Here is a 15,196-nt window from a genome sequence, read left to right on the forward strand (position 1 = left end):
GATAAGAATTTAATAGTGGAAGTTTAGATTGTTATTGACGCACATTATTTTGATTATTTTAGTTGTCGTTGACTGGCAATAAGGCGTAACCCTTTAATCTGATATTTCTAAATTAGGGCTAGGCCCATATATAGTGACTTTGTTGCCAAGGACATTTATGAATGGTGACACCCTCCGACCTTATGTTCCACATGACTGCTTAACAGACTGCAGGAGTACTGTGGCATCAGTGGATCAGTCCTCCAGTGGTTCAGATCATTCCTGACTGACAGAACACAGAGAGTATCCCTAGGACCTATAATGTCCAAACCTGCACCTCTACAATTCGGAGTGCCACAAGGATCAATCCTATCCCCTCTGCTGTTTGCAATCTACATGTTGCCACTCGGTACACTTATCCAACGACATGGCCTGACGTACCACTGCTACGCCGATGACACACAGCTATACCTGTCCTTCAAACCTGGTGGAACAGACCCTACCCCAAAAATAAACTCTTGCTTAGCTGAGCTTCAGGCATGGATGAATGATAACTGGTTGAAACTGAATGCTGACAAAACTGAGGTCCTGTTTGTCCAAAGCCAGTGCTCGCCATCAAAACAGCTCTATCCTAAAGCAACACCAATCAGGATTGGGAATTCAGACATAAACAGCTCCAACCTTGTGCGCAGCCTTGGCGTACTAATCGATGGGGAATTGAGTTTCAGAAACCAAATTTCATCTGTAGTTAAATCTTCCTTCTTTCATCTGAAGAACATTGCAAAGATTAAACATCTGATTCCCCCAGAGGATCTTCAAACCCTAGTCCACGCCTTCATCACATCACGGCTGGACTACTGCAATGCCCTTTATGCTGGCCTCCCCAAAAAAGACTTGCGTCGCCTGCAATTAGTGCAGAATGCTGCTGCCAGATTGCTAACAAACCAGCCTCGCCACTGTCACATTACACCGATCCTTCGCTCACTGCACTGGCTACCAGTACAATGGAGAATACTCTTCAAGATTGGACTGCTGACATTCAAATCCCTGCACAATCTGGGCCCTGGATACATGAAGGACTTGCTGAAGCTGCACCACACCTCTCACAACCTCAGATCAGCAAGTTCTATAAACTTGGTCACTCCCAGAGTGCACCTCAAAAAATCTGGAGACAGAGCCTTCTGTCATGCTGCCCCTACTCTTTGGAACTCCCTACCACACCCAGTAAAGACAGCACCATCCCTGGAGCTATTCAAATCCAGACTGAAAAGCCACCTGTTTAGCCTGGCATTTCCAGATTTATAAAATTCTTCCCCTGTACCACGATGGTCGGAGCCATGCTTATGCGCTTTGAGTCCCACGGGAGAAAAGCGCTTTACAAATGTCATTTGTTGTTGTTGTTGTTGTTGTTAAAGTGAACCTGTGTCCAGCTGTTTAGAGAGACCCAGCACTGAGTTGTAACTTGTGCCCACACCTTCATCCCTCTGGTAGACCCATTGGTCAGCTATTAACACCCTTAAAGAGACTCAGAGCCGAAATATTAAACAAGATTTATACATACTTGGGGCTTTCTCCAGCCCCATCTGAACGGATCACTCCCAAGCCGCTGTCCTCAGCCTTCTCGGTCTTTTACACCGAGTCCCGTAACTTACGCCAGATGCGGCCAGTTTTACACCTGCGCAGTGACTCCCTCTGTCTCGCGCCTGCACAGTATGGAGGGAGTGCACTACACTTGCCTAGACTGGCCCCAACTGGCGGAAGTTAAGGGACATGGTGTAGAAGACCGAGAAGGCTGAGGATGGCGGCGTGAGAGCGATCCGTGCAGATGGGGCTGGAGGAAGCCCCAAGTATGTATAAATCTTGTTTAATGTTTCGCCTCTGAGTCTCTGCCCACACACGATACAATAAAATGATCCGATTTTACGGCAATTTCGATAAATATGATCAGATCTCCATTAAAAATCGAAAGCTTTTTTTTTTTTTTTTTCATTCCAATTGGATTTCCCATTTTTTTTCGATTTCTATCAATCCAGAAAAATTGAATTTTTTCTTCAATTTTTCTATAGATTGTATGGTGTGTGTTGGATTGTCACTTTATTAATAAACAAATCCAAGCAAGAGTTTCCAATCATTTTTATCACAATTGAGGAAAAAATTAACATAGGTGTGTTGGTCATATTTTTTTTAAATGTTACAATCAGTCAGAAAAATTTATTGCAATTATTAAATTGAACAGATATTTAAAAAAAATGGTATGATGTACAGTGGCCTAGTCACAGTTGAATAATGGAAGCAGCGTAATAAGAAAGGATGGAGCAGGCATAATTCATGACTCATATCCAAAACTTTCTCTGTAAACAGGTGAACATGAGTTTACATTAAAAGAAACTTCAATAATAATATTTATGTGATATCACTTCCTGTGGCGAGATTCTTCAAGAGGTTCAAATGAGAAAGGCGGAGCTGGTATTCAGTCACACATTTTCTGCTGTACACTGATAACACTGCATAATTTGTATTAGTAAGCAACAGAAAAGGATCTGGTGTTCATAAAAGCCAGTATTCTTTATTGGAAGAAAATCCACACAAAAGACATAGACCTCCACAGGATCAAACTAGTGCATGTCGGGCTTAAGATGCGCCCTTAGTCATAGTTGCATACACAGTGTTCCTTCTTTACTCTACTTAGTATTAGTAGTGCCCCCTAAATTAAATGTTTGATGGCTGCAGTGAGAGGGAAGGATCAAAGGTAAATTGGAAAAAAATAAGAAATCTTGCCCTAGCAGTGTTTCTATGATGGTATATGATGGTATATATATGACCATGTTTCAGCAGTTCAGAAAGGAATGTCTGCCCAAGACAGTGGCACGCACACACACACACACACACACACACACACACACACACACACACACACACACACACACACACACACACACACACACACACACACACACACACACACACACACACACACACACACACACACACACACACACACACACACACACACACTTTCAATGTACTCCAGAACATAATACACACAAGTTTGAAAATATCACTTAGGAGAAAAGGTTAATTGCATATGGACCATAGTCTATTGAAAATGGCAATAGTGCATTTCTAATTAAAATGGAGCAAAAAGGGATCTAATTGTGATAATCCTATCCATAACCTTCTATCTACTATTATATACAATACAGTATATAAGTTTGAATTGCATAAAGTAGAAAAAGCATCTGCAAAGCCTTATTTGTAAGCGTTCATTAAAATATATTATGTCTCTTTTCAAAATATAATAAGAGGCCCCCATACCCTCCACACCCACCGCATCCTTTTTTTTTTTAACTTGCAGTACATTTCTCCTATAATATTCTTATTATGCTGGGAAGAAAAGGTTGCTACCGTCTAAGAATGTTCTTGAAATGATAGCATGGATAAACCTAATCTTCTAAGCCTTCATCCTTGTATTATCTTCCTTTTTAATGGAATCCATCAGTCATCTGATAGATGTAGTCCATTTATCCCTAGCGCATATTATATGAGCTTGTGTTTTACATTCAGGATGGAAAAGAACATGTATGAGTATAAGTTGTAAAAGCAGCACTTTGTTCTTCTTAGAAGTTCTCCTTGTTGAAGATGAAGTGCACACCTCTGGGATCCACGGTGGAGTTGCCAATGCTCAGATTGCTGAGGGTTTCAGCAAGGCTCTCAGGTCCACACAAGAAGACGCCAACTCTAGAACTGTAAAGTAAAAGACAAATATTAATTATGCTTTATTTTAGGACATCTAACAGTTCAGAGAATCTTGAACTTCTTAGGTCTCTTTTCCACAACTGCACACTTGTTGGGTTCGTTTAGCCACCCAGCTGGCAGCCACAAGCATCATTTGGCTGCAATTACAAGCAGCCTAATCAGTGGCGTAGGGATCACCATAGCGGTCATAGCATCTGCTATGGGGCCCATAGCCAAGGGAGGCAAAGTGGCAATGGCCAGCAGTGATAATGAGGTCCTTTTAGTGAACCTCCTGAGGTGCAGATTAATGCAAGCAGAGCCAAGGAGAGAAGTTATCTACACTGGAGGCTACCTATTACTAGGGGCCCCTCTGCTACCTATACTGGGGGACTATTACTGGAAGACACTCTGACTACCCAATCTGTGGGGCTAATACTGGCGGCCCCTCTGGCTACCTATACTGGGGGAGCTATTTATTACTGGAAGCCCCTCTGACTGTCCATACTGGGGAGTTACCAAATACTGGGGGTACCTTTGGCTACCAATAATAGGGCGCGCCTAATTCTGGGGGGCACCTCTAACTACCTAAAACTGGCATGTGTGGGAGGGCACAAAGGTGCATTAACATTTTTTGTGGGTGGCCGCTACCAAATTTTTTCTATGGGGTCCCATGGTTTTTAGCTACGCCCCTGAGCCTAATGGCAGCATTTGGTAACACCCTGCTTGTCATGTTTCTCACACGGCAGCGCTACCTGGCGGACAAGTCTCGTCTATGGTAGGCAACTGCCATGCTCAGATGCAATGTTATGAGGGGGGGGGGGGGACTGTCCTACCCCCATGCCGAGCCTGGTGAACATAGCAGCTGACATGCGGTGAATTCACCCTAATCTGACATTATTCAGCTGAACAAATTTTTTGATCGCTAACATTTGGTTCCATTATTGTGATATAGTTTTGGAGTAGTGTTTTTTTTCTTTCTTAATTACAAGCTCACAATAACTTTGCAGGTGCATAACAATATATTTTTTCTTTGTGTCCTATGGTACATCCTGAACCCTTGTGGTGCACTTCTATATTATTTTTAGTATACTAGAGCTTTGTCCCATGACAGAATCTGCATTACAGGTTTGGAGGGACTATCTTAACACAAGACCTATGGTACCAGCCTATTTGTTTATTAATGGTGAGTTTGAAAGCATCATCCAGCTCCTGGTGCGGTGGAATAACTGTGAGAGTGCCAGCTCTCTGCCAGGTGTATAAGTCTACATGTCTCAACCTAGTACTGTATCTTATTTGTTTTACTATGCCATCCTATGACTTACCTTGAATGTGCACTTGCAATGTTCTTAAACTCGTTTTCCCAGTTAGGTCTCCCATACAAAGTCTTTTGCCTTAGACCAGTGATGACATCTTTATCTTGGTCATGATGCAATGAGAATGCAGTAGCCTTAAGATGATTAAAAAATACCTTAGCAAACAAGTTGTGACTCAGATTAACATAGGTTGGCAGAGGAAAAAACACCTTCCTAATTTCAGATGGGGTCATTTATTGACCCGAAAGATCATACAGTGTCAAGCTGATTATGCCACTGTGCTGCCTCATCTGCAATCTGCAGTGGCAAAAATTATAGTGCAAAGTTGAAAGTGGGAAGAGTGGGAATTCACATGGATGAGGGACAACTGGCTTCCTGGTTTTTATGTGTTACAGGCTATGCAATTACAAGGAATGTCCCACCTTTTCCATTTAATTTAAAAGATATTAGATGTAGCAAGTGCATTTACATTCATTTGCTTGACTTCCATGTTTTTGTTTGAATCACTAAGAAATAAAGGGAAACTGTTTCAAAAAAATGTAATACTTTTGAATTCTATTCTCTTTTAACAGAAGAAAAATATATTTCCATCATTTGTTTTGTTTACTTTTACCAAGTTAACATTATATTTCATCTCAGTGTTACAAGCTGCATCTGTTGTGTCTGAATAAAAGGCACTGCCATATCATGTGATATCAGAGTAAGGTGGGTGTTATATGCACTGTCATTGGATTTCTATTCTGACACCTGGCACACTATTCACCTCAGTCCTGACTAACGCTATTAATAAATCCAAGGACAAGAGAATCAAGCCTATTGTGGCTTAAGGTAACAAAACAGAAGCAAAGTGCAGCATTTAAAAGTGTGTTCTTACAGTGCACTACTATAAAATGATTTAAAAGCAAATATACTTTTCTTAAGTAAATACTATTAAATACTAAAGTATATACTCTTTCTTTAGTAAAAACTACCTCAGCTTTACAATTGTAAGGATTAAAGGGAACCTGAAGTGAGGAAAATTATTTAAAATAAACACATGACATAGCTGCAAATGAATATGACATACTAACCTCACCATCAGTTCCTCACCATTTTCTTCTTATAGTGATCCCTTTCAGTTCTGACAATATTTTGTCAGAACTGAAATATACCAGTTGCTGTCAGTTATATATCAGCAGCTGTCAGTTACAACTGAATGTGCAAGGTAACGTCCATGTTTCCCTATGGCTCAAGTGGGTGAGATTACAGTTTAACAGTGTGCTGACCAGGAAGCTGTTATGGGATAATGGCCTTTTTTTTAAAATGGAGGACAGAGAATTCCATTGATCACAGTAGACAAATGGGACTCAGGAGAGGAGAAAGACATTGAGAAGTAGACTACACGGGAGGTAAGTATGACCTGTGTATGGTTATTTTGACTTTTTATTTTCAGTTCAGGTTCTCTTTAATGGCAAGCATTACTTCAACAGAGTACTGTTGCTATGTTTGCACCAAACAGTTGAGCTTTCTGTCAGTTGAGAAAATTCTTGACTGGAAACTGAAGTAGATGGTCGAGCTCAATCTCCTGAGGCCCACACACATCGCAGCTCTCCTGCGCACTGTGTGCAATAACAGTAGTATGGGGAACCATAAACAGGGAGTGAAAGGGGCATTCCTAGGAATGGACTAGGGGAGGAGAACTGCCACTTCCTCCCAACCTGTCATTGATGTTCTGCTCTGTCGAATATTAGAGCTGAGCAGTGTGGGGGCCACATGGAATGTGAAGATGGTGCTGGGACGTATGTCACAGCACCACACTAAAAAAAAGGAATAAAAGGATGTTAAAGAGGACCTAAACTCTCCCACAGGAGAAAAGCAAAACACTGATTAACCCACCTGGTGTGTATTTAGAGATAACAGCATGTCTAATTCTCCCTTGTCTGGAAGTAATGAGCCACTGTAATTTGAGCTGTCATCTCTGTCTAATATGTGCCACTGGTGTGCCATTCAGACAGGCTATATGTAAACACAGGAGTTTAACCCTTTCTGTGCTCCCAGCAAACCCTCAAGTAACTACAATGCAGCATCTCTGAAGGAGCTCTATAAGCTGTAACAAGGAAATGTCTGTATGCTGTTGCTTATCGTTTAGAGCAGAGAGGAAGTCCTGGGTTTAGGTCTGCTTTAAAGCCTGTAGGATTAGCCATACTATGCCAGGGGAAAAAACACATATATAAGTAGATAAATACTTGATCTACTTACATAACACATGTATTATACTGTCCACGTTTTGATTTCAGTGAATGTTATATAGTAAATGACGAGAATTCTGCTCCTGGTGGGGGCCATGTCTTTTGCCCACAGTTTAGGCTAAATCCTGATGTCATTTCTGCCCTTTACTTTTTTTCTTATCTCCTCCAATCGCTGAGTCGCCTCAGCCTTGCTTGTAAACACAAGTGAGTAGGGGATTAGGTTTCAGATAAGCAGCTGGCAGGGAAATAAAGGAAAGAGGAGGAATACATTATAGATAAAAAGATCCCCCAGCATGCAATTCTTTGGCACCGACTACTAAAGGGCCAGTGCTCCTTAAGTATGTGATAACTCCAAATCATAACAGCAGAAAAGGTTTTGAATGCAGGATTAGCATCTTTATCACTTAATACACTCAGACCAGTTGCTGTTGAAATTTGATTTTTATGGTGACGATACCGCTTTAACCTCCTGAGCGGTATGGACGAGCTCAGCTCGTCCATCACCGCCGGAGGCTGCCGCTCAGGCCCTGCTGGGCCGATTTTCTTCAAATAAAGTGCAGCACACGCAGCCGGCACTTTGCCAGCCGCGTGTGCTGCCTGATCGCCGCCGCTCTGCGGCGATTCGCCGCGAGCAGCGGCGAAAGATGGTCCCCCCAGCCGCCTGAGCCCTGCGCAGCCGGAACAAAAAGTTCCGGCCAGCGCTAAGGGCTGGATCGGAGGCGGCTGACGTCAGGACGTCGGCTGACGTCCATGACGTCACTCCGCTCGTCGCTATGGCGACGATCTAAGCAAAACAAGGAAGGCCGCTCATTGCGGCCTTCCTTGTTTATTCTGGGCGCCGGAGGCGATCGGAAGAACGCCTCCGGAGCGCCCTCTAGTGGGCTTTCATGCAGCCAACTTTCAGTTGGCTGCATGAAATAGTTTTTTTTTTATTAAAAAAAAACCCTCCCGCAGCCTCCCTGGCGATCTCAATAGAACGCCGGGGAGGTTAAGCAAAACTCGGTTCAGGGGTACTTTAACCTTACTTTGAAAATGGGATCTCTCTGTTTGCTATGTTAATCTTTTGGCTTCATTAGTGTTTGAGTCACTTCTGAAGGAAACATGCTACTGTCTAGTCTGAATACTTACTCTGGGTCATTGATCCCAAAATCTTTAAAAGCGGAGGATAAGCAACACAACCAGAAAACTGGTTATTTCAAAGGAAAGTGAGCAAGCAGCAGCAGTCTCAAAAACAATGAACTGCCATCAACTTTGGCTGGTTTTTAAGTTTTTATTTTAAGAGAAGTATTATTGCAATCAGTTTTTTTTAGGAGCCATTACCAAAGTGATTCTATTCGATCTATTCAATCAGTAAAGAATTATATAAAAAAAAGAGTACCTGGCTCTCATCCCATCCAGTTAGGTAGATGTTGTAGCTGAGGAAATCAGGATTATTCCGTTCTTGCATTTGAGTCTCCAGGGATTGAAGCAAATCAGCAAACCATTCAAATGCCTGAGTTTCTCGGCACAACCAGTAGAAATAGATCTAAAGAAAGTAAGATAGCCAGTCATGACTAGTTCAAATAAAAATAAATGTGTATATGTACAGTGGTGTGAAAAACTATTTGCCCCCTTCCTGATCTCTTATTCTTTTGCATGTTTGTCACACTTAAATGTTTCTGCTCATCAAAAACCGTTAACTATTAGTCAAAGATAACATAATTGAACACAAAATGCAGTTTTAAATGATGGTTTTTATTATTTAGTGAGGAAAAAAACCTCAAAACCTACATGGCCCTGTGTGAAAAAGTGATTGCCCCCCTTGTTAAAAAATAACTTAACTGTGGTTTATCACACCTGAGTTCAATTTCTGTAGTCACCCCCAAGCCTGATTACTGCCACACCTGTTTCAATCAAGAAATCACTTAAATAGGAGCTATCTGACACAGAGAAGTAGACCAAAAGCACCTCAAAAGCTAGACATCATGCCAAGATCCAAAGAAATTCAGGAACAAATGAGAACAAAAGTACTGTAATTGAGATCTATCAGTCTAGTAAAGGTTATAAAGCCATTTCTAAAGCTTTGGGACTCCAGCGAACCACAGTGAGAGCCATTATCCACAAATGGCAAAAACATGGAACAGTGATGAACCTTCCCAGGAGTGGCTGGCCGACCAAAATTACCCCAAGAACGCAGAGAAAACTCATCCAAGAGGCCACAAAAGACCCCAGGACAACATCTAAAGAACTGCAGGCCTCACTTGCCTCAATTAAGGTCAGTGTTCACAACTCCACCATTAGAAAGAGACTGGGCAAAAACGGCCTGCATGGCAGATATCAAGGCGCAAACCACTTTTAAGCAAAAAGAACATTAAGGCTTGTCTCAATTTTGCTAAAAAAAACATCTCAATGATTGCCAAGACTTGTGGGAAAATACCTTGTGGACCGCCGAGACAAAAGTTGAACTTTTTGGAAGGTGCGTGTCCTGTTAAATCTGTCGTAGAAGTAACACAGCATTTCAGCAAAAGAACATCATACCAACAGTAAAATATGGTGGTGGTAGTGTGATGGTCTGGGGTTGTTTTGCTGCTTCAGGACCTGGAAGGCTTGCTGTGATAGATGGAACCATGAATTCTACTGTCTACCAAAAAATCCTGAAGGAGAATGTCCGGCCATCTGTTCGTCAACTCAAGCTGAAGCGATCTTGGGTGCTGCAGCAGGACAATGACCCAAAAGACACCAGCAAATCCACCTCTGAATGGCTGAAGAAAAACAAAATGAAGACTTTGGAGTGGCCTAGTCAAGTCCCTGACCTGAATCCTATTGAGATGTTGTGGCATGACCTTAAAAAGGCAGTTCATGCTAGAAAACCCTCAAATAAAGCTGAATTACAACAATTCTGCAAAGATGAGTGGGCCAAAATTCCTCCAGAGCGCTGTAAAAGACTTGTTGCAAGTTATCGCAAACGCTTGATTGCAGTTATTGCTGCTAAGGGTGGCCCAACCAGTTATTAGGTTCAGGGGGCAATTTCTTTTTCACACAGGGCCATGTAGGTTTTGAGTTTTTTTTCTCACTAAATAATAAAAACCATCATTTAAAACTGCATTTTGCGTTCAATTATGTTATCTTTAAATAATGGTTAATGGTTTTTGATGAGCAAAAACATTTAAGTGTGACAAACATGCAAAAGAATAAGAAATCAGGAAGGGGGCAAATAGTTTTTCACACCACTGTATGTAGCCACACTTAGGGTCCGATCCACTTCACTTTTTCTCCTAGGAGATTTGATACTTACCTGGGCTTCCTGCAGCCCCATTAGCATGTTTGAGTCCCTCGCCATCCTCCTGCGATCTCCCGTTCAGCCGCAATCAGCCCCAGTAACTGGCTCAGTCGTGTCAGTCAGGATCTTCTCCGCATGTGCGGACCTCGTATGCATGCGTAGAAGACTCCAACTGATGCGACTGTACCAGTTTCCGGGGCTGATTGCGGCTGAATGGCAGCCCGTGGGAGGACGGCAAGGGACTCAGACATGCTTATGGGGCGGAGGAAGCCCCGGGTAAGTATCAAATCTTTCTTGTTTTCCGCCTCTGGTACATTTAACTTGTTCAATGTAGTGCAGCATGTATCTAAATATTTATAAATGCTCACTGATCCGCATGAAGACAAGTAAGTTGCTGACTATGCTGATTGAGTACCTTAGTCAGACTAGACAGATATAAGTATAGCAGTCATAAATAAGGCCTTGTAAAAGCACCACCTTTGACCTAGTAGAAGTGATAAGCTATCTATTATCTCTTATTCTCAAGATGAATAAACATGCTGTACATATCGGGTAAGAAAATCTATCATTACCCAAATAAGAAAATCTATCATTACCCAATAACCAAGATGGCGCCGGACTCGGACGCCTCGGCCACAGGGCTCCGGCCTTTTTTGCTCTTTTAGGGGCTTTTTCTCTCTCCACTCACCTTGGAGCTTCACCTCTTGCTGAGGTAGGAGGCGGAGGATATGGTCACTGTCGGTCTGGCCCGGCATCATCCACGGATCAGCATGGATCGCGGGTCGGCTGTTCGGGGGCCCACGTGCAGTGCGCAGGCATGGTGAGGCAGCACGGAGCTCGGCTGATCTGCTGCCGCTGCCCCCAGGCCATCAGCGCAACCACCCGTGCTGACCCCATCACAACATTGAAACCTGGGAACCAGGAATCCAGGATGGCTCCCAGCGGGAGGCCCCTGTCCCCCTCATGTTACAGCCACGGAGGACGATGCCGTCACTGGCCACCCTGCCGGTCGGGAGACCTCGGCGTCACACGCTGGTTGCAGGCCGACAGCTGAACAGCTGTTCGAGCGCCCGTGCTCTGGCTCCATCATCGCTGCCCGACTGCTGCCCTGAGCCAGCCCCCTCCAGCCACCACCATGACTAGGGAAGGCACCCCATCGGCAAGCCACCTCCGGAGCTGCATCAGCTGAGGCCGCCACCCACGTGGTCCAGACATCCGCATCGGGTACAACACCGCTGCCGCTACCAGGGTAGCTAGGGAGCCAGCCACCTCGAGCACACGCAGGGACACTAACCAGGGACACTGCAATCCTAAGAGGACTCCCAAGGAACCTCCTGCCCTCCACCACTGGGTCCCCCCCTGTTTAAAATGCCACTAGGCCGCAGCTGGGGGATAGATTTGTGCAGCCATGGGAACCTCCAGTCACACCATCAACCAGCTGGACAGCAGGACTCTTTGAACTCTGTGTCTCTCTCTAGCCTAATAATCCTTCTTCTCCTCTCTCTCTCTCTCTTTTCTTTATTCCTTCTCTCTCCCTTTCTTCCTTCTGTTCTCTACGTACTGTCGGACATTACGGGGGCATCCGAGTTGCTGTGGAGTTGGTCAGCGCCGCCAAGGAGGCAGGCAGCTCCGCTCACACAGCACTAGGACCCCTCCAGTTTTTGTGCTTTGTATATGCCTGTATATGCTTTGTATATGCCTTGTTGCCTTGTATATGCCCACTCTTGTATACTATGCTGCATGTGTACGCCTCTCAATCTACTGCATGTCTGATACTGTACCGTACCATCACCGACCCTGTATGTGCCAAAAATAATTCCGGGTACAACTCCCGTTGTACTTGGCGAAATAAATTGATTCTGATTCTGATTCTGATTCTGATAAGTGGTTCCATATTTTTCTCAAAAATACAAAAGCCTGAAGTTCAAATTATTGTAGTTGGAGTTCTATCTGTTAAAGTATGAACTGGTTGTTGGTTTGGAGATGGATTTGAGGTCCTCCCTTTTATAGTGTGTTATGTTTTTTGGAGATTAATTTGAGTCTTGATTTGGTAGTGGTTAAAGTACACCTGTCATAAACCCTGGCAATTTAAACTAAGGGTTAAAACTAAACGTTGAATAAGCAGAAGTTACAAGTAACTCTGAACTATAGTAAAATAAACAAAGTTTAGATAAATAAATAGTATGTAGGCTTCCTCAACTCAGCTACCACAATATAAAAAGAAAGAAAAGCACTCTCGCTGAGCCTCTGTAAGTACATAGATGAGAAAAATGACATCAGCTTGGTTTAATGGCTCCACAGTAGGGCACTTATTGTTCATCTGACTTACTAAAACTTTGGGAGTTTGTTTTATTTTGAAAATCACTGTGCCTGGGTAAGTAAGGCTGCTTAATAGTGCACATTCAAATCATTAGTCGTTCCAGATACAAAAGATGCCAAAGAAAGTCTAAAATTTAACTTTCCCTGCCATTGATAAGGCTGGTCTTGCTTTCTCCTTCCTCCTTCCAATATCGGTTTGTTGATGGTTGATTTATAAAAATCACCAGAAAAGTGCCACATTTTAATACAGAAATAAAGGCATTAATTAATTTATTTATTTCCAATATGCAAATCACCATAGTCATAAAAGTATCCATTCACCACTTTCAATGCGACAAACATCACAGGATGCAATGGGCTGCTAGAGTGTAGAACAGTGGTGTTTTTTTTTGTTTTTTTTTTTAAACTCTGTTTGCCACTTTGCCTCAGATTGCCTTTTTGAGAAGTAGTTAGGCTATCTGTGCCAAACCCCCACCACCATTCGTATCCACACCAGTATGTGTTCAATCGTTGTATGGACTATGAATTTGTAATGCACAACCTGTACATGTTCACAGCACCATTAAAAAGGTAGGTCAGTAGTGCTGACTGTCCTTTCTACCTTCCTGAACATTGCATTCCATACCTCCCGCCAAAGTACACCGTTACCCTCAAAGTGCTGTGAGCTAAGCCAGCCAGTCATCACTCCTCTGCTCTGTTACAGCTAGAATGCAAGTTCATGAGCTCCTTTTTCTAGTGAGAATTTAGATTGTGGCCTGCAATTTTCTATTCAGTTCAAGTGAATGGAGCTACAGTTCAACACTTTAGGATAATTACATTATGCTCACCACAATATAAGAAAACAATAAGAAAACTCCTTGTTCCCTTATAAATGTCATCTTAAAGGGGGAATCATATCTTTAAAATGATAATGAAAGAAGTGGTGATTTGTTAGCAGTTTGCTCCATTTAAAAAAAAAATTCTAAATGTGAAGGAAAGTTTCAATAAAGATAAAAAGATAGCTTGAGACCTCAACTCATTTCACTTGTTTTCACAGTTGCGTGTGGTCTGGTATAAGTCATGGAGAGAATCCAAAGACAGAACAACACAAGTTGTTTAAGTGATACCTTTATTGACTATCTGTACAAGATTTCTTTGCAAGCTTTCAAAACTTTAGGTATCTTTTTCAGGCATGATACAGAACAAGGTCAGAACCTAGCCTCCTGTGGTTCTGGGACAAGTGGGCTAAATACACCATATAGATCAAAAGCATTATACTGTATAACAATAAAATGACAGGAGTATTATATCCTGCTTCATTAGTATCCCACTTTTCCCTTCATTTGTGAATCCTTTTTGTATGACCGTGGCTTCAGGGCTGCAATTGATAGCTAAATACATCTTTTTTTTGTATAAATAACTCTAGGCATGGGCATAGTGACCGACTTGATTGGCTAAATTGTTAGCTGAGTGAGATGTGCAGCATGTTTTTCCTGTGACTTATTTAAACCAATAGATGCAACTGGATGAAATGCATTTGATTGTGATATTGCAGTTACCTTCTTCAGCTTCAGAGTTGACACATTGTTGCAGTACTTATACCAGACAGATTTCAGCACAGATGCGAATGGAGTTACACCAATTCCTGCTCCAACCAGCATAGCAACTTCATAGTCAAACACATCCTCACTTGCTGTTCCAAAGGGGCCATCTATTGAAATCCTTGTCAAAAGAGGCATTATTGTAACTATTATATAACAGTACTTATGGTTTGTCATGAAAAAGGATGCCCATTCATAACCAAATGAGCATCTCTAGCAGTTTTTGTTACTTGACAGTACATTGCTAGTATGCAATAGACTTGACTATCCTTGGTGACAGGCAGTTTTAAGACTTTAAGACAGATAACTCAATCCAATTCACCTTTTTTCCTAGGTTTTCTCCTAGGAAATAATATTTAATCTTGTGTTTAAAAAAATATTTTGCCTTTACAAATTAAAAAGTAGGTGAAAAAGTACCATCAAAAGTGTTATGCGTATTTTCTTCCTTGCTGGTGGCTTAAAAGGCATAGGCCTCAATTCACTAAGATCATGCTGGAGATAATAAGGCAAGAGAAAACTTACCTCCACACAGTGAGAGAGTTATCTTATCTCTTCATTCCTCAAGTTACCTCCTCTGTAGTTATGTTACCTCCTCTGTAGTTATGTTCACACAGAGTTAATTAACAGCCTGTCTTTAACTCTGGCGTTATTTTAAGGATTGAAGAGTTAACTTAATGACAGGAGAGTTAACTTTAGGTTTGCCTAAGGTAAAATGTTTCCTGAATACTACATGCCTTATCACCATGGTAACAACTCTAGAAACGTTATTAAAGACAGGAGATA

General features: G+C 42.3%; 1 protein-coding gene across 1 annotated transcript in view; it reads right to left on the minus strand.

The window, feature by feature from the left end:
• Nucleotides 1–2,932: 2,932 nt before the first annotated feature.
• CYBB (cytochrome b-245 beta chain) overlaps nucleotides 2,933–15,196 on the minus strand; it is a 47,233-nt gene continuing 34,969 nt past the window's right edge. Inside the window, exons 10-13 of the mRNA XM_068265301.1 lie at nucleotides 14,372–14,534; nucleotides 8,634–8,780; nucleotides 5,037–5,161; nucleotides 2,933–3,723 (exon numbers count right to left, since the gene is read on the minus strand). Coding sequence (XP_068121402.1) covers nucleotides 3,597–3,723; nucleotides 5,037–5,161; nucleotides 8,634–8,780; nucleotides 14,372–14,534 — 562 coding nt within the window. The 3' untranslated portion in view covers nucleotides 2,933–3,596. The remainder of the gene's footprint in view (nucleotides 3,724–5,036; nucleotides 5,162–8,633; nucleotides 8,781–14,371; nucleotides 14,535–15,196) is intronic.

The sequence above is a fragment of the Hyperolius riggenbachi genome, chromosome 2 (genome assembly GCF_040937935.1).
Source record: "Hyperolius riggenbachi isolate aHypRig1 chromosome 2, aHypRig1.pri, whole genome shotgun sequence".
Taxonomy (NCBI): domain Eukaryota; kingdom Metazoa; phylum Chordata; class Amphibia; order Anura; family Hyperoliidae; genus Hyperolius; species Hyperolius riggenbachi.